Raw genomic sequence first — 19671 nt, 5'->3', positions numbered from 1 at the left:
GATTCTCAGTGTTTTTTAATTTGTGTTTAACAATATATTTCCTCTTTTTTATTGCTATTACAAACGCATTCCCCTAACGCTGATCCCATTGCCATGACTCCATAGCTTCACGAGTATAGAATCATTTCAACACTGGAAGGACATAGGAACTTGGTTGAGTCATAACCAAATTTAGCTTATTCTTGTGAGTGTATATTTCCGACCAACAAATGCCAAAAAACATGAAAATACCCGTCCAAAATAATCAGCCCGGTATGCAGGGCTGAACGAGACGATAAAAAACAAAAAAGGTATAAAATACTCGTACTGAACTCATAGCACACATAATCTTGTACATTATAACCACCGTTTCATTGGAAGAGAGGGTTGGAATAGACCAAAAACAGCCAAGCAGCGATCTACTACAGTGCAGCTACTGGGAGCAGTTATATGACCTTTTGATAAAGTGGGAGAAGGTATTTGTAGGTTTAGCACAACACAGGGTCAAATTTGTCAGTTGACAGCACCAGTACAGACTTCAGTTTTCAGGATCGAGTTACAAAGATAAAGAAAAACTCCATTTCCATTTATTTTGGAAGGAAACAAAACAGGTTGAAGTTTGTTTGTTTTTTAAAGAAAAAAAAAAGAAAAGAAAAAACACGTATTGTAAAAGAACAGTTGATTTTCTTGATGGCTCCCATGCCCTAATTTTAAATCTTATTTTTTTTTATTTAAGTCTTGCGGTCATTCATCCATCCATTCTTCTCTCTGTCTTTCACTCTCTCTCTCTCTCTCTCTCTCTCTTTCTCTCTCTCTTTCTCTCTCTCTCTCTCTCATTCCTGCAAGCTGTCTTTAGTCAGGGAAGCGCTGGCAGGCTTTTTTCCAGCGACAGGCCGTGCACCACTGATCCTTGCGCTCCACTCCGTACACCTTACGACACTTTTTGGCCTCGCCGCGACCCTTCCTGCAGATGTTAAGGACACAGATGGTGTCAGGTAGATTTTGATTTGACATTTACATGACGAAACCAGAAACATTGTTTAAGCGTTGCATAATTCTCAACACCTGTCTACAGTCAAAGAAATAAAGAAACTAAAGAAAAAGGAAGACAAAAGAAAAGAAAAAATAACTGAAATAATTAAATATGCAATATTACAGTGATAAAAGAGCAGCAATATATTCAGGGTCAAATATACAGTATATACATGAACTATAAAGCAAAGGCAGCAGCATGATCAGACAATAAACCAGTTGTAAGTTATTCATGTGCTGTGTTTGTTTTTTCTATTTTAAAATCTAGTGGTGAAAGGTTCCAAAGTTCTTCCAGGCCTCTGTATCTCATGCGCTTGATCTGATCAATCATTAAAAAATATAAAAATAAAATAAGACCAAGGGAAAAAGTAACTGATAACAAATGAAGAGGCGATTGAATCTGTTTTTATCTTTCCTGGCCAAAACTTTGGAATTTGTTATCTCAAAGACGGAAGCAAAGTGGGCGATTGAAGTAACAACCTAGAGGAGAGAGATAGTGGACAGATACTAGAATCAAAAGGCGTACCCAGATCAGTTATGTTTTATTTATTACGTTTTTATTACATTTTCATTTTCACTCAATGTTGAAAATAATTAGTGATCTGAAGCGTACTTATGCACATCAGTATCTGAAATGTCAAACCTTAAGGTTCAACAAAAGCATCTATCAGACTTCAAAACCAAAGAAAAGGACCTGTTGTGGCTACCAATTAGACCTCCAACTATTTTTCTAAGGGCAAAACAAATAATTGATTGATTGATTTATTTATAAAAAGAAAGGTACACCTTTTATAACAACCTGTGCCTTTCACTTTCTAGTTCATCAGGTCAGATTTTTTATTTGTATTTGTTATACTTTGTTTTATTAGCAAATACTTGCACCACGAATGACATCGCTATCAACCTCAGCTACACTTTATGTTGAGTGCTAATTAGCATATGTTTTAGTTTAGCATATGTTAACAGGCTAACATGCTAAATTTAAATGTGATATTTAATACCGCTAAATATCAACATGCTAGCACTTAGCATTCTGAGTAACGGGTAAAAGAATAGACAGACAGGTGGTGACTCACTTGAAGGAGCAGTGGGTGCGGGAGGGCGACGCGCTCATAGGCTGCAGTCTGTTCTGTTGGAGCCACTGTTCTCCCACGCTGACGGACCGGCAGCGAGGTTTCACCATCTATGGAGACACACGGCAAGATATTACGGTATGACAGCAGTGAATGGAAAAATAAGTGGTGAATGAGACAGAGAATTTTGACGCTTTCACAATCAAATGTATCAAGGTAGGAGAGGAACCACATGGACAGATCTTGTCATACATTGAAAGTCTTGCAACATTAAACTCTCTATGATATCTTTATATAAAAGGCTGATAGCGCTTTGGCAAATATGTCTTTGTGGATTCCTGGCGACACCGGTGTAGCTGACGATAAAACCTGTGGCATTGTAAAGGCAAATGGTGCATGGAAAAGCACAGTAGTAGTATTGAAATACACATTGAATAAAACTCAGACACAAGTCTTCAAGAAGTATAGCATTTAAGTGTATTTTATACAGAGTTTATGGTCTGTGGTTTAAACACGCTCTCTGCCTTAGCTGGTTCTAATGGTAAAATGTAAGAGAGTAAATGATCAAGTCAGGGCGGGACAGAAGACCCACCGGAGTGTTACTGGGGCCAGCGACGGGGGCGGAGGCGGAGGGGGTCCAACCCGGCAAGGCCGGGTTTCTGGAGACCACGGAGACCTGGACGGGGTTACACGCCTAGAAGGAGAAGGGGAGGGGAAAATATACTGTATATCTTCATAAAATATTCAAAACTGCCTTGACAGTTGTTGTTTTCTGGCCACTAGGGGCAGCAGAAACAGGCTAATATTACCAGGTTGAGATGGCAAATATGTTAGCAAAATTATATGTTACACATCCAGCCGATACGCTAGTGTGGAAAAGGCTCCCTCTATGGGTTATTTTGTGTAGTGGTTGAGCGGCCATTTTAGCCCTTATATGGGCATTTCCGGTTAAGACGTGACAGCGGCATTACTGAGTGATGCTTTGTGATGTGCAGTCGGGAAAAGATCGCTCCCGTCACTTGTTTTGGATGAGTAGCTTATAATTGTAAAACACATTCCAAGCAAGTCAGTCTGTTTAATTTGTGGACAACAATAAAGCCTGTATACGAATAAGCAACCTGCCTCATCTTTAACCGGATGCCTGTGGCGATTCACCAAATCCACCCCAGTGAGCTTAGCTCTTAAAAACATATTTTACAGCTAGCATTCATTTGGATTAAATCATTTTTAAAGAATGATTTGAGGAGTTTAAAGCTCTGATTAGTACAAGAGGCTACGTTCCCAATTAGCGAGAATATATTATGCCCATGCTAGTTTACTGACACTGGTTCCCTCTGAGGATCCAGACCGCCACACACAAATGCACAATTTGTATCCCCCTCGCATCAGCTGAATTGCCAAATTGTGACATAATCAATTTATGAATTTACGGCTTTTGATTCCATCCAGTTGATGAAACAAACAGGGCCATGTCCAAAACGCCCCATCATAAATGATATTTTCCCTGTCTAGTTGTTCCCATTCCCCTGTCTCCTATGTGTCCTATTCCTATCCCTATCCTATCCTATGCTGCTGCATTCCTCCCACCCCATCGCACAGTGCAGACAGAGGAAAACATGTCGAAAATGCACACAACAACAATGAAAACAAGATGACGCCAAGTGTTGCTTCTGTGTTAACCTCTGGGTGACATCCAGTGTGTCTAGAGCATGAAAAAGGAGGGTCAGTGTGAGTTCAACAAAGTCGTTAGGCATCTCTAGCAAGCCATGTGCCGCCGGCTGCCATGACACATACAGACACACACACTGCTCCAATAGCAGGATGACTGACCCTCAATTCAACCCACACTCTGGCTTAGGGAGGACACCAGACTTACGCTCCAATGAGGAAGTAAAAGACAAACGTGGAACAACATGGATGTATCTGCATCATATGAAAAATGCAAAGCAAATATCGCCAAGCTTAGACATTTTTCAGAAGAAGCTGTGGTGGGTTGACTCATTCCAAAGTGAAGCATGAATATGTGAACATCTACCCCTTTAACCGCCATACGAGACTACACTGTAAGAAATGACTCAGTGCGTGTGTCTGCCTTTTACAGGCCGGCGAGAGTCTGGTCTCCACGGCGGAGCGAGCAAAGCCGGCAGCTTACTTCTCACTGTCACAAAGCATCCATTTACAGGCTCAGCGGAGCAGGGTGAATGCAGGTCACCGGTGAAATGTGCTGCTTTGTGATGCATAAAAACAGAGCTGCAGCTCATTGGCCCGTTAAAGAGGTAACTGCATGTGGGCGCTGGGTAAGGAGGAGGACCTCTGAAACAAAACACAACAACTACGCAGACAGGGAAAACACCCTCACAGAAAAGCCAGTGAAATACAGACTAGTGTCCTTTGAGGAATTTATATTAGGAGACAAAGGAATCTAGATGGGTTTGTCTTTGTTGTTTTTATTTACAGCGTGACATCATGAAAAGATTATTGAATTTGATGATAGGAAACTGGGATGTTTGGAAGTAAATGAAATCTATGCCTGACATTAAATAATTAATGCAAACAGGGGCCGTGCTGTTTCCTCTCATGGCTTTCAAACACTGCCTGGTAACAGAGACAAATGTAAACGCTGGGGGCTTTAACAATTATTAAAATTGGGGGTCGTACAATTCCAAAACAGGTGTTTGTGTCAAAGAATCAAAATTCCATCAATAAATCTCAATGAATGAACAGATTGAGTGTCTTCTAAGACTACATGTTGGCCTGCAAACAGCGTTTAGAAAAAAGAAAAATCTCTGTTCAAATTGGGACTTTTTAAATCAGGTTAGGTGGGCGGGTATCATTCCAGGTTCAGCTGGTTAAGCTCATCTTCACCCACGCACACTGCATTAATTAATCATGCAGTCAGTCATATGAAAATGAAAATTAATAATAAAAAAACGTATGGCAAGAACTTATGTAATTTGCTAAGCTTGATGCGACTCATTTGACTCTGTAAACGGGCATGTTTCTAGCAGTTTACAGAGCCTGGGCTCTGAATTAACACTGGAATTTTTTTCAGCGCACACACAGTATGAACAGGTAGCGGATCTTGAGAAGATATTCACAGATTTTGATAAAAAAGTAATTTTGACGAGAAGCATTCTCAAGAATCACTGACTCCACCTCTAATAAACTAAACTTAAAAAAAAAAACGACAACTTCTCGGCTACCTTATTTCCCTAGTGTTAAAAACACCTGTGCACACACTCTTTCCTGCCTGCCAGTCCTTGATGATGCGAGTACACACACCCACCTGATAGAGATGCTCTGAGTGAATCTGCCAGAAGCTGCTGGGGGCTGAGTGGCTGAGTGGACTGGGCCTGCTCATGCCGGTCCCAGAGCTGGAGTTGGACCTGGGCCTGGGCTGTGGAGGGATGGGGAGCTCTGAGGCCGCAGGGGAAGAAGAAGAAGAAGAAGAAGAAGAAGAAGAAGAAGAAGAAGAAGAAGAGCAGGGGGGAGGGGAGGCCGCCGCCAAAGCCCAGCTGAGGTGAGAGCACGAGGCCTGGCACAGAGGAGCCTGCTGCTGCTGCTGCTGCTGCTGCTGCTGCTGCTGGGGAGGGTTAGCTGGGGCGGAGCTGGCATCCACCACCACTGTCTCACAGGACATCTTACTGTAGTAGAAGTCCTCCTCTCTCTGGGACTGATCGGACCCACTGCTGTATGTGTGTGTGGTAGGAGAGAGTGTGTGTGTGTGTGTGTGTGTGTGTACGTGTATGACATGTGTGTGTGTGTGTGTGTGTGTGTGTACGTGTATGACATGTATGTGTGTGTGTGTGTGTGTGTGTGTGTGTGTGTGTGTGTGTGTGTGTGTGTGTGTGTGTGTGTGTGTGTGTGTGTGTGTGTGTGTGGACATGTATGTGTGTGTTGTGGCAGACGGAAGGGAAGGAGAGTAAAAGGAATGAGTCGTTTGTTTGGACCGTTACTGAACGCAGCACTCACTGTGGCCCAGATACAACATTTCTCAAATAATGTTTCACCACTTTACTCGGCCGGAGCTCTTCCACAACCTGAAATTTTTATTTCCTACTGTTTTTTTAATGGTGTCTCGCAGCTCGTGGAATGTCTGGTTTTTCTCTCTACACCTCAGTCTACAGTCAAGGAGTGGCTCTGAAAAGATTGAAAACGGTCAAACTGATCAAATTAACTGATATTCCCAGCTCTGTAATAACGGATACAACTCGATTATGTTTTCATTACGTCGCAACTTCTTCATCTGTTTTTTTTTCTTGTTTAAACGAAAGTATAACATGTCCGTAGGGGATGTTTTTTCTCGCCCCAGCTATACAAATGCTCTGATATCGCCTTGAATTATTTAACACTTTGAAGGACATGACTTAAACTGTGTGGTTCCTGGGAGGTGTTGGCAGCTCAAAAGCCTAGTAGTTAATTTAAGAAAAAAATAAAAAGAGCACGACCTGAATAAACAGCACGCACACTTTTTGTTGTCTTTGAAATTTGGTTATTGCTAACGTGACTCCTTCAAATTTGGGGACATCTTAAAAATAATATAATAAGAATGAAGAAATTAATTTTTAAATACGGACCACCATTTTATTTTTTTCATACTTTTACATTTTATGGGTGTAATAGTGGTTCAAAAACGGTTTATTTCACTGGAAGAGGGATTGTGTTTGTTCATAAGTGAATCGGTTCAGCTCTCTCTTCACTGCGATAATTTTTTTTACAGTTTCTACGTTACCACAAAAATCTATCTTTACCAAAACTCAGGTATTGTATCAGGAAAAGTATTCAAAGATTCCTTGCGATATCAGCCCCAAACAGACACATAAGTGTTTGCACATGCACATATGAAGTGTGTTCCAACTCACCCCAGGTGCAGCACACGGATGTGTCGTTTTATTCCGACCGAAGACGTGAGCACTTTGCCACAACTGGGCCACAGACACTTGTACACACATCTGAACGAGCTCTGAGAGGGAGGACAAGGCATGGGTCAGGTAGAGGTATACAGACAGTAAGAGGGACACACAGACAGACAAAGTAAAGAAAGAAACAGAGAGAACAGTCTCAGTCATTTGCTGACTATAGAGGCTTCTGAGGTAGCAGCCTCCACCATATGTTGCAAATATTTTAGCTGCAACGCTTTTAAAAGGTACAGTGTGTAAAGGGAATTGGCGTTTTTTTCAGAACAGACTTGGTAGAAATTGAATATAATATTTATAAGTATGTTTTAATGGGCTTGAAAATAAGTTAAGCCGCCATGTGGCATAGACAGTATACATCTTCAGCTCATCACTTGATATTGTGGAAAGACTTGAGGCAGTGGTGGATGATGCCATCTTTAGTAACACGTTTTCTTGTCTTTGAAGGCCACAGTAGCTTCTGTAAATTCTCCCAAAACTCTGGAGGGCTACAGACACGGAGCGTTGCAATCTAGAACTTTCCCCACTAGACGATGCCAAAATACACCTTTCTTACAAACTGCACCTTTAAGGGGAATTAGTACCTTTGGCTTTTTGGCATTCAGCTCATCTCCCTGTTCCAGTTCCATGTTCAGGCCTTCGTCGGGGCTGCTGTCCATCTCGGTGACGGACGGCGAGGGGGCTGGGCTTCCGTTGCCATGGTCCCAGCTCCAACAACCACTGCTGCCGCTGTCCGAGAGCTCGCCACAGCCACACTCCATGTCAGCTGATGATGACGACGAGCCGCCTGCCAAACAGACAGAGAGAATCAAGAGTTAGCTTTCCGTGAACCAACTCTGGTCCTTTTTACCTTACTACTGCGTAACCCATTTCCTCTCAGTACTGATGTAAGTACTGTACGCGTGGTGGCTTTGCCCTAGTTGTCAGCGAGTCGTGACACTCGCTGAAATAGTTCAGCGTGGAAATACACCCTATGGTTTTGGGTATAAAAAAATGTGCGGTCTCTTTTATGGTTAAAATATACACTGTGCATGTGGGACGGCTCTCTGCTGCTGCTTTTCTTCTCAGGGTGTGAGCCCTGCTGCTCCCTGTAGGACGTACAGGGAGCAGCAGGGCTCACACAACGGTGCCAATGTTGTAACGTGCGTCTACTTTTCGACAGTTCAACCATCATTGCAGCATCTATTTTTATTACCTCTTTGCTCTGTTCCCTGTGCTTAGATATTTTATTTATTACTCTGCCAAAACATTAAAAACAGCAACCAAGCCGACCTAGTAGTGGATACTATACCCGTCTTGTTAAAGGTGCTGTAAGCAGTATGGTTCTTTTAGCTAACTTCCTTTCAGTTACTGGAGTTAGCAGTCCCCTCGCTCGTCCCTACGTCACCACATTAATGCACTGCGGTCTTCAAGCAGCAAGTTATCTAGCATCATCTCAGATCCATAAGTGTGATAAAAACCATCAAAACAGACATTGGGAAGGATTTTTACCTGCTCCGCCATTGTAGGCGCATAAACATTCACCCATCTGTCGCTCTGGCGTGCACCGGCAGTGAGACCATGAGTGAGACGGGTTTCGGTTTGTAGCGTTCTCTCTTGTGATTGGATATTAATTTTGGGATCCGACAAAAAGTTTATTTGCCGATTACATGCAGAGCAGCTGACTGAGAGATCGGCTTTATGAAACGCGCACATTATGTAAGTGATCACTGTATGAATAAAGAGCGATTTAACACTTATTTTAACATAAATAAATCGCTTACTTCACCTTCAACTATTTAGTTAGCTATTAGCCCTTTTTAAAAGGACGCGTTATCACAACGTAGAACTGAAAAGAGCAGGGACACCGATCAGGTGGTGTGACAGTGAGGTGAGACAGACCTGGTCTAGGATCAGCTTGTGGGGGACTCTGGACGACAGGGCTGCAGGACAGACTCGTCAGAACCATGGCCGCCATGATCTCGTCCATCTCCACTGACTCTGGGCTGCGGAAACTGGAGAGATAAACACAGAGAAATGTTCATAGGCTCTGATAGTGATGAAGCCCAGCCCCAGAAAACCCTCACACACTGTCACCCATCCCTCACCTGTATGGAGCCACTCTAGTAGCCGACACGTTTCCGCGGTGCATTGTGGGTCCAACGGTTGGCAAGGGTGCAGCGGCCATGTTGCTCCAGCCCTGCTCAGCCTCCCTGTGCCGCAGGTGAACTGATGACTCGTTCTTGTGATTCCCGCCGTCCATGAATGCTTTCTCGGCCTGAACACAGCTCTGTGTGTACACATTAAGAAAGCATTAATGAAACAATGAGCTTTTTTTGATGTTTTTGTTGATCCTAGCGCCTGCTTTGGACAAAAGCGATAGTGTTTTTTTTCACAACACTAGCGCCTGCTCTCCTAAAGATGTTTGCGAGCTGGTGACGGTAGCGTGTGCATTTTTCTAGGAAACAAGTGAAAGAAAGACCGCAATTTCATTAATTTGAGAGTTCCTCGTAGTCTCTTTGAATAAAATGCAACAGATGTGGCTTCTAAATAAATGGACTTGAACAGAGTAAACGATGCTCTATGAGGGGCTTATTTAGGTTAAGCTGTTCAAATGAGTCTTTGATGCCCTTAAAACTGACTTTCAATCTCTGTTGCCATGCATAAAGCAGTTAAGAGAATACTTATTCTCAGTAAGGGTTTAAACTTTGGTCATTTGCTTCCTGTAGATTTGTCCTATCATCGAAACTGCACCAATAAAATAACCCGGGAAATGAGAATTTTTATCCCCTCAGTTGACCTGAATTGGAGTCTTGGCCCTCCCTGTGTACCCACCACAGACTGCTGCGTGTCAGGCCCGTTGCTGTTGTGTGGTGTTGTAGAGGAGCTGGCCTCTTGTCCCGATGGGCCGCCTGCCGCTCCGCCTGGCCCTGCTCCAGCTCTGTCCTCCGGTCCCTTAGCTGCCATGGTGCTGCTGCACACGGTAAGGGGACTCAGCACTGTGGCACACCTCCCTGCACACAGACAGTCAGAGAGACAGACAGAGAGACAGACAGAGAGACAGACAGACAGAAAGACAGACAGACAGACAGACAGACAGACAGACAGACAGACAGACAGACAGACAGAGACAGCAGAAGATGTCAACCAATCAGAATATGTGACTGCATTTTCAAATGTTTTCTGCAGCAATCCAAGGGCTACAAAGGGTTAATACAGCAACTTGCAATATAGCGATTGCACTTTAATATAAGGTTAGGAAACTTCCAGAATTGTTGTATCTAGTATGAGTCTAGCATCAAAATGATGACATCATCATGTGTAAATCCAGTGGAGTGCCCCTTTAAACTGTCTATCTAAATCACCTTGACATTATTTAAACTAGAGTTTTAGCGCGCTCTGCGCGCGCTCAACCCCTAGTGGGTCGGGAGTTTGATTCAGTTTCCATTTATTGTCTTCGCAAATATGTATAACGGAATCTATAGCAACTCCTCTCAGTGTACCGGAAAAATGAAGTGTGAGATTTAAGCAAAAAATAAATAAGTAGACCCAACCACATATAAGTGAACTGGTAACATTGTATTGCACTATATTCACAGGGTAATATCACTTAGCTGTGAGGCTGTAGTTGCAGTTCAGTTATTTTACAGCACATGAATATAAATGCTTCAGGAGTCTAGAGGTGCAAGTTAAAATGTGGCAGTAGGTACAAAAGGATAAAAAGATACGATGAAATAAGTAATATATACAATAAATAAAGTCTAAGTAGTGCAAAAGGTAAGACAGAAGAAAAAGGTACAAATGAATTAAATACATTAAAATGGGCAATATGGGGAACATTATTTACAATATGTGCAATATGAAATTTAAAGTGTACAATAAAAGGTCATTTTAATATGCAGAGTATAAATAGGTCCAAAGTCCAGAGTTCCTGGGGGCAGATGGAAGGGAAGGGAGAGAGTTGAGCTTCCTGACAGCATGGCAGAAAAAGCTGTTTACCATGGTGGAGTTGGCCCAAAGGCTCTGGTACCTTCTTCTCGATTGCAGGAGGCTGAAGAGGCTGTGTGAGGGGTGGCCGGGGTCTCCCACAATGCTGGTTGCTCTGCGGGTGAGGCGGGTTCAGTAGATGTCCTGGAGTGGCTTCTTTTTTGTTTTTCAGGTGTGGATCTGGCTCAAGGGTGCAACTGTTTCCTCTTGGCAGTTTTTGTCCCTTTAAGGGCCTTCCACATTTTTGGCAGCTCCTAGCAGATGATGGGTTCTTGTCCTATGCATAACACATTTTTGCGGTTATTATTATTTTGATTTGTGATGGGAGCATGTTCTTTTGTGATAATGATAATTAAACATGTTAAATGTCTGTTTCATAGGAGGCACTTTGCACTATTGTTAATGAAAGGGGATAACATTAAATAACCTCAAATCATATTTACCATGTTAGTGTCAGGGTAGCAGTTGGTAAGAAGATCAGCTCCGAGCGTGCTTGTGTGTTCTGCATCATTGATGTTAGTGGCTGGGGACAGCAATGAGCTGTGTAGTAGTCAGAATTAGAAAGAAAGAGATGGTGTGTGAGAGGGAGTGCCACTGTTTAGACACAATTTAGGCAAAGTAAAGCAATATGGTGAGAGCCCATAAGGTATCAACGACCCATAACGACATATTGTAACAAATTGCTAAGTGGATAATGTAATAACATTTTGCAGATAATGTTCCAACTTATTACATTGTGGTTCACCTATTACATTATGAAGTAAGCAAAATATTTTTTTCTAATAGTGTAATTGAATTATTACATTATAAACCAAATTAATGTATGGATTAAAGGGGTAATTGTATAATGTTAAGTGTAGTATGTATTAAAAGTCATGGCTCAAAGTGTGCATACAGAAAAACACATTGGTTTTAGGTCATTCTTCTGGTCGAAAACAAAAATGTTATTCTTTTTCAAGTTTGACACATGTAACTTTCAATGTTTAGGAATGTAAGCTATCTTTTACAGTGTGCACACAGTACACATTACATTTTAAACTGTTAACTATCCATCTGTGCTGGTGAATTGTTTTCATTAAGACAGTAATCTGATATTTTGTCACAATATTTAGTGAGGCCTCAGTTCAAATATGTGCAAACACAGGCATTTGTGTATGACAACTTTCAGCAGAGAATTTCAGGAAAAGCTATCTTGAAAAGTGATTTTAATGCATACAGCACTTGTTTAATCCATACCCGATTTCAATGTAAGGAAAGCAGTACACTATTAGGAGAATAATCTTTTGCTTGCTTTGTAATGTAAATAGTGAGCCAAAATGTAATTGGTGGATGCAAATTACAGGGATATTCTGTGCATTTCTGTTGTTAGGAAGGCCTTATGACATATGTATGAGAGATTCAGAGAGTATCAGAGATGTGATGTAGGCATTGTCTACATGTATTCAGAGCACAGGCCTCATTAAACATTTAACCCTGTTAAAAAAATACATGCAGACTTACCTCCTAAATACTACTTTGGGAAGCAGCAAATGGGTGTGGGGGGCAGTAGGCTATTGGGCAGCAGCAACTGTAGGAAAATGTGGCAACAACTGTGGGTTAGTTGAAAAGTCAAATTAAATCAGTTTTTCTTACTATAGCCATATCAGCTATTTGCCTCAGCAGGCTTCACAGTCCATAAACAACAATATGACAGACACCCCCCTGCCCTTAGACCCTTAGCTCATCTGAGGAAAAACTCCCAGCAAAATAGATGTCACTTGTATACAGAACGAAAATAATTATAACAGACAGCTGCTTCTGAAACTGAAAAATAGTGTGCATTTACAGAAGCAAAATGTAAATAAATAGCAACAATGGGCAAAGCAAGAAATGGTAGGTTAACTGTCACAACAGCTAATAAGACGGAAGTAATAGACGCTGTAGGAGGAGAGTCATTTAAAATAGCCTATAGAAGAAATACAAATCACTGACTTAAATGAAACAGTTCTGGGGAGCGGGGAGTGTGGGGGAGGGGGCATATAACGCGCGACTACAACAGGATAGAACAAATATGTCCGAGGAGAGTAATTTTAAAATAAATAAAAAGTTTAGCAGCAAAGTGTAGCCTATAGCCAGCTCTTACCTGAGAGAGTGCAGCGGCTGGGGCGTTATCTTGCTTATTGCAACTTCTTCTGAGCGGCAGCTTCGTATAGGCTACAGCGGCAGGTGAGGGAAGCCGGTGTTGCACCGAAAGCTGTGACCTGTCAGAATGTGTGACCCTAGAGGGCGCTGTTCTTATTGATTAACCCAGTCTCATAGTGAAATATAAGATATGTAAAAACGTTGGTCCATTGCGCAAATCGTATAAGTTTCTCAAAATTGGCACTGAAATGGTCAGATTGTTTTAGGTGTTTTTTAAAGGTGAATAACCAACCTAGTTAGCCTACCCATCACAGTGAAATTTGTAGGCTATACCTTTTCCACTGTGCAATCATTTTAAATTGGAAGCAAACAACTTAATAATCTCTCAATTGCAGGGCTGTTTTTGTGAAACTATCTTTTCAGCTGTGGACCAACATAATTATTAAAACATTTCACTGTGAGACTGGGTTGTTATAGCCCTACAGTCTATTGAAATCAGTTAAGAAATAAGAACAGCGCCCTCTAGGGTCACACATTCTGACAGGTCACAGCTTTCGGTGAAGAGAGCCTACACATAGCCTATCATAAAGGTGACCAGACGTCCCCATTGTTGGTTGCCTGTCCCTGGCCAAACAGAAACAACTACCTGTTCCCGTTTTGTTGACACCTCATTAGGTTTTTCAATCGGATTGCTAGTCAAACTGGAAATGTCTCCGTTTTCCCCCTTTTCGGGGGATGTTCCTCGTTTTGATCTCGGACGTCTGGTTAGGCTACTATCATATCAGAATCTTCTATGACTGTTAAGCCCACAATGAATATTAAAACACGTCGAAACTTGTGCCCTGTATGATGTATCTTAGCTACATGTATGATCTTTGCAGCAAAGAAAACCGCGTGAAAATCAGTTTGGTATTTAATGAGATATGATTAAGATACGCTGACAGTTCATTGCACCTGCCAAACAGACTACACTGAGTGGAACGTTTGACCGGTTCAAGATGGCGGCCCCACGGCTCGTCAGCGCCAATAGGCAGTAGGCTAGCGGCCAACGCGGCGTCTATCCTTTGTTATGTCTGATCGCCGCCAGTAAAACAAAACGAAGAAGAAATTTCGTGCTTCCGGTGGAGCTCCGCTCCCCCATGGGTCTGCAAATCTGCTGCAAATAGGTGCCTCCATAGACACCAGACACCCATTTATTATGTCTATGGCCCTTTCCCAAACGACTCCCTAGGCACTCCCACTCCGTGAGCGAGTGTGACTTGCTGTGGAGTCACCCTCGCGGCTGTGGAGTGCCACTCGATCATTAAGGGGAGGGTATAACAACGGCGCGGCTTTGGCAAGCCCTCGCCTCTGTCAGACGGAAACAGGAAGACTAACTAACACTAGTTAAACTGTTAAGTCTTTATTTCTCACCCTAAAATAAAATTCCACCACATTTATATTTGACCTGAAACAGTCTTTACATTCATATTCAGCTACGCATGTGAGAGTAAAATGTAGCATTGAATAAAAACAAACACTCCCATGATTTTTTGGCTGCATAATTAATTTTTTGTTAAACATTTTGTAACTGCATATTCTTAATTTTACCAGCTCAGTCTGTAGTGGAGAAAACGGGTGGGTGTTTTTATCCGCTGTTATCCTTTTAGTTTACATGCGCAGCAGCATACACAACCAGGGAAAATAACAATAGTCTGCTAAAGCATGTATTCCACTTGTCATGATACGTTAATCTGCCATTTCGACCTACGAATCGCGGCAGTTAATTAGCGTGCATAAATTATAATGCACTGCAAGGGTGGTCATAAATAAGAAAAGTCATGCGCTCCAGCTGACTGATGTCACCGCCACTATTACTACCCCTCATCTGCTTTAACAGTAACACAAATCTTACTAACAATTTAAGGAAATAATAATCACTGTCCCTTATTAACTTGTGGGCATTTTCTTCATCTGCTTCGTTTTATCTTTTATCCACGCCTTGAAAATACACTAACGGTAGACAAGTGGCATAATCAAATCAACAAGTGTAAAACAACATGTTAATTCCGATATTGTAGGCTACCCTCCGGTTCCGTCATATAGGGCTATGCAAAAAAATAATCAATCAAATGTCTGTTTGAGGTAAGAGAACGTTTCATTTATAATTCGGGAAACAAACTCCATGGAACTCTCATTTGTAAGTTGGCTCCTCCATTCCGGACTTAATTGATTGGCGGACACCTGTGTCAAACGTAGGGCTAAGCCACCATCGATGCAGACTCGCTGATCGAGGGCTTTATCACCCACTCACACTCGAGGCTCTGTGGTTTGGGATGACACTCAATATGGCGGGCCCTCCTCGCGAACGCGCAAACGGAGGGATAGTGGATAGGAATAGGGTGTGTAGGGGGTGGTTCTAGAAAGGGCCTATGGGTGCCTCGGTCATTTGCCTAGTCCCCCTCTCCCCATTTGCGCACATGCGCACTGCGCCGAACCGACCCAACCCCCATTTTCCGACCCAACCCCCATTTTCCGACCCAACCCCCATTTTCCGACCCAACCCCCATTTGCCGACCCTCCCCCGCGCATTAAGTAGGCTGTGTTGCAAGCGGTTGCAAGTCCTGCCGACACGGCTCCTATTATAGGAGTAAGGGCCCGTGTCCACCTAACGGCTCTTTCCCACCGCAAGCGCCTTTTTTCAATTGATTCCCAATGAGAAGCGGCCGCCTCGGGAAAAGGCAGCCGCTCGGAGAAAAGGCGCAGCGCCCAGCGTTTTTTTTCCGAGCGTTTTTGCCTTTTTGTGCAGCAGCTTCGAGATTTGCAAGTTGAAAATAGTTAAACTTTTCAGAAAGGCGGTGGGGACGTCACCGCCGCTTTTTTCAAAGGGCCAATCAGATAGTTTGTGGGAGCAGATTAGGCGAACACGTATTTTTATCTCCTACGGATAGTTTCATGCGCAAAGGTCAGCCTACAACTTGCTCCGTGTGTGTTTGCAGGAGCCGCGATAACTCCTCATCCAAACAGAGGATGGTGGAAAGTATTCTCTGTTTCATAAGACTAGCCTACTCATATTAACATGTAACTATTTAAATAGAAAACAGCAAGCCTAAACAGTTAAACCAGTGTTGATCATAGGTCTGACTGACAGGTGACGATCAGCTTTTTTTCTCACCGGATCACAGCGCTCTGTCTTCCAGCTCATAAAACGCTTGTAAAAAGCGGTCGAAAAAAACGCTCAGTAGACACACTCCCGAGCGAAAAAGGCGTTAGGTGGACACGGGCCCTTAGGTGGACCCGGGCCCCAAGAGCGGCAGCTTTGTATGGTCGCCCAGATGCATTTGCCGAGTCCCCCTCCCCCATTTGCGCACTTGCGCCTAACCGTCCCAACCGTCCATTTGCCGACCCTCCCCCGCGCTATGAGCAAGCAGGCTCCTATTATAGGAGTAATAAGAGCGGCAGCTTTGTATGGTCGCCCCCCCATTTGCGCACATGCGCACTGCGCCGAACCGACCCCGCCGCGCAGTCCCAACCCCCCATTTGCGCACTTGCGCACATGCGCACTGCGCCCCCCGACCCCCCCTTGCATTGAAGTGTTGCAAGTCCTGCCGACACGGCTCCTATTATAGGAGTAAGATAAGATTCAACTTTGAATTCAAGTGCAATGTCACAAAAGTAGCCTTTGTAGGTCAGAAGTTATCCTTTAACTGGGCTGGATATTCTCCAACTGGACCATGGCTTGACATTATACACATTTGCTTTTTATCTGATTACATTTTGTTGGCAAACACTTGTGCACACATTCCATGCTGCATCTTTCTGCCTGAGCAAAACACCACAGGGGAATTTGAAGTGAGCACAAGCTTCTGTGGATTTTCTAGGGAGAGGCTCAGGCAGAGTCATGAGGGGTATACTACAAAGCAAACTCAACAGAGCCCGGCTCTCTTTTTTTGATCTGGTTCAACATAACACATACCCTCGCTCAGAGCTAACCGGTATCACGAAGGCAGTTATCAACCTCTTATGTTGAACGAGGGTTTCAGCTTCAGGCTCTGTGCGCGTCCCCATGAGAGGGTCATTTGACTCTGCTTCCGCACAGACTGGACTGATCTTGTGCCGCTAACTTTACACTAACGGACTGATTGCGAGCAGCTGACTTCGCTGACTTCACTCAAGAGGAAGAGTTTGTCAGTCTGAATTATCACAGAACAGCAGAAAACAAAGAGCCGAAAAAAACTCTTACTGCAAATAAGGAGAGTGGAATGTTGTCAGAAAATTGGGCTACTGAATTGATTAATTTATTTTACAGATCGTTCTCGCAGTGCGTAACGTGACATTATAAAGCAATTAAAGGTTGAACTCGGATTTAAACAGTACACCATTTAGCCTTGTTGATAATCCTACATTTAAGAATCTGATTTAAATCTGACACTGTCCCCTAATGAATAGCATAGCCTATGTGGAAAATCACGTTAGTTTTTAAAATTAATAGCCTAGATACAAAACCTGTAGGCTAGTCTGTATTTTCCGGACAAATATGAATCTACTGTGAGAAGCTTAACCTGCGAGTCTGCAGCGATGTCCGAACTGTGACAGCTGTCACCTGTCACGTCACAACTGTAATCGCTACTGATGAAAAGAAAGAAGCCTACAGTGAAATAATGTTGCAACCTGTGATTTTATAGAACGCTTCATTAAGAGCCAGTGTGTGTAGATCGCCAGGTAAAATAATTTGAGGTGAGAGCATAGAGTGGCGCTGCATACGCTATTTTACATTTTCTGCATCAATAACTATGCATGTGGCAAAAAGCCGCAGCGCGATGTTACAGTTCACTCTAATGTAAGCCTTATGTCACGGCTTCGTTTCGTTCATTAACTTACTGATCAATAAGTTTACTGATTTAACTAGTTTACTCAGTGAGAAGTATCGCTCAGACAATATAGTCAGGTCCGCGCCTCCGCGGGATTTCAAAATGTGTAGTTTCCTTAAAGGGCTACGATGTTGATGATGCATTCCCGAGACATAATCTGACATTTGGGTGCGTCACTGTGGCCCGTCGCCCATAGAGATCAAATTGGAGCAATGCTGCATTCAGGGCAGTTTGGGAACAATGCTGATGAAAGGGTGGAAGGGCTCAACCAGGGCTCAACGCAGTGACTTTGTAGCTCTCCCCAAGCATTATTTACCATCTTTAAAAAATTAATGCAATTTTGAGGGTCTGTCCAACTCAATGACTGGAATTACCTGAGGAGTGTGTTTGGTCCTGACCGGCTGTTAAATGCTCATACCACATATTTCAGGACACATGTGCAAAATGATTTATGAACTGAGTGAGCATACCTGTTTTCAGAATCTAAGATGTTAATTTTATTTTGTTCAAGAATATCTTTGGGTTGAACAATTGATAATACAAAAATAAATGTTTGTGCAGCCTTAGAAAATTATAAAAATAACAATGTTTGTTATAGTTATAACAACGTGAATGGTGTCATACCAGCAGTGCATTTTGATAAACATGTGTGACAGGAATGTACTATTAGGCTATTTACTATTAGCCTATTACTAATTTGCATAATATAGAAGTAGGCCACCGCCCAGTGTGGGCTACCAGTGCCAAGGTCTCAAGTTGTTTACCACTCTAAATCCTTCTCCGAACAGTATTTTCAAAGAGAAGCCTCAGCTCTCCCAACCTTTCCCGTGCACACGAACGCATCACAAAGCCTTAATTTCCCCCACCTTTCCACCAATCCACGTCCAGCTTCAGTAGTAAACAAGCGACGCAGTGTGGGCGGGGGCCGGCGCTCATTGGCTGGGCGCTGCCTCTGAGGCACACACCCCCGTTCTGACAACGTGTTCAGGCACGAGTTTCGTTTCGCCGGGAGAGCCCGAGTCAGAATAGGGAATACTGCTGAAAGTAACACAATTCTTAACGTAAACGGTAATAAAAGCGCACTGACGTTCACAAACCAACGTACAATACATTATGTCGCGACCTACAGAGGGACGGAAACAACTGTATTTGTAAACATTGTTGCTAAAATGACCCCCAAAAAATAACGTCACTTCCACCCAACCCCCTTCCCACTGATGTAGGCTAGTAGGCCAAAGGTAAATGCAATTTAACTCATATTTGAGGACGAATAACAAGAGCGTATAATCATTCCATCAGGCATTATTCCTCTCTGGGTCATGTTAAGTAGGCCTATTGCAAATTGTATGCAAGTTACACGCGACTATAGAGCTTTAAAGGCAACCCGGCAACGCAGATTGAGATCGGGAGAGAAACCCCCTCCCTCCCCCGACTGCCCTCGCTGAAGAAGGAAAACAATTTTTTTTAAATGTATTTTACTGCGATCGCTGCAACACAAAACGTCAAAACACATTTTTCTTGCACTCACTCGTTGGTTGGAGACCTCTGTCCGTGTCCAAGCTGTAGCAGTGGGTCGTGGGTGCCTGGCTGTCCCGCCGCTTGCCGGCTTTTCAGTCTGTCTGCCGGGGAAGAGGGGGTTGGTCGGTCGGATATGGTGCCTACGTGTGTCTGCTCGGCGTAGCAATGCTGGTGGTGACAGCTGGAGCTGGACAGAGCGCGCAGACATCAACCTGC

General features: G+C 43.2%; 1 protein-coding gene across 2 annotated transcripts; it reads right to left on the bottom strand.

Annotated features, from left to right (window-relative positions):
• Positions 1-72: 72 nt before the first annotated feature.
• znf395b (zinc finger protein 395b) lies at positions 73-19592 on the bottom strand. 2 transcript variants are annotated; one of them, XM_080047589.1, is made up of 13 exons: positions 19466-19592; positions 12467-12533; positions 11410-11506; positions 10979-11243; positions 9815-9993; positions 9088-9269; positions 8882-8994; positions 7585-7787; positions 6947-7047; positions 5371-5773; positions 2677-2778; positions 2088-2194; positions 73-943 (listed from the first exon to the last, which is right to left on the bottom strand). In XM_080047589.1, the coding sequence occupies exons 3-13, from the start codon at positions 11410-11412 to the stop codon at positions 832-834; spliced, it is 1770 nt and encodes a 589-aa protein (XP_079903715.1). In that variant the 5' UTR covers positions 11413-11506; positions 12467-12533; positions 19466-19592; the 3' UTR covers positions 73-831. The 2 variants fall into 2 exon arrangements, with proteins under 2 accessions (XP_079903715.1, XP_079903716.1); XM_080047590.1 differs by lacking the exons at positions 10979-11243; positions 11410-11506; positions 12467-12533 and having other exon boundaries at positions 19466-19589.
• Positions 19593-19671: the final 79 nt, after the last annotated feature.

This window comes from Ammodytes marinus (assembly GCF_949987685.1).
Source record: "Ammodytes marinus genome assembly, chromosome: 19".
NCBI lineage: Eukaryota > Metazoa > Chordata > Actinopteri > Uranoscopiformes > Ammodytidae > Ammodytes > Ammodytes marinus.
This window is presented reverse-complemented; position numbering and strand designations above follow the sequence as displayed.

Coding starts and splice junctions, on each gene's coding strand:
- znf395b (XM_080047589.1), bottom strand. Junction 7,048..7,584: donor TGAATGCCAAAAAGCCAAAG/GTACTAATTCCC, acceptor CCTCCCTCTCAG/AGCTCGTTCAGATGTGTGTA. Junction 2,779..5,370: donor ACTCAGAGCATCTCTATCAG/GTGGGTGTGTGT, acceptor TTCTCCTTCTAG/GCGTGTAACCCCGTCCAGGT.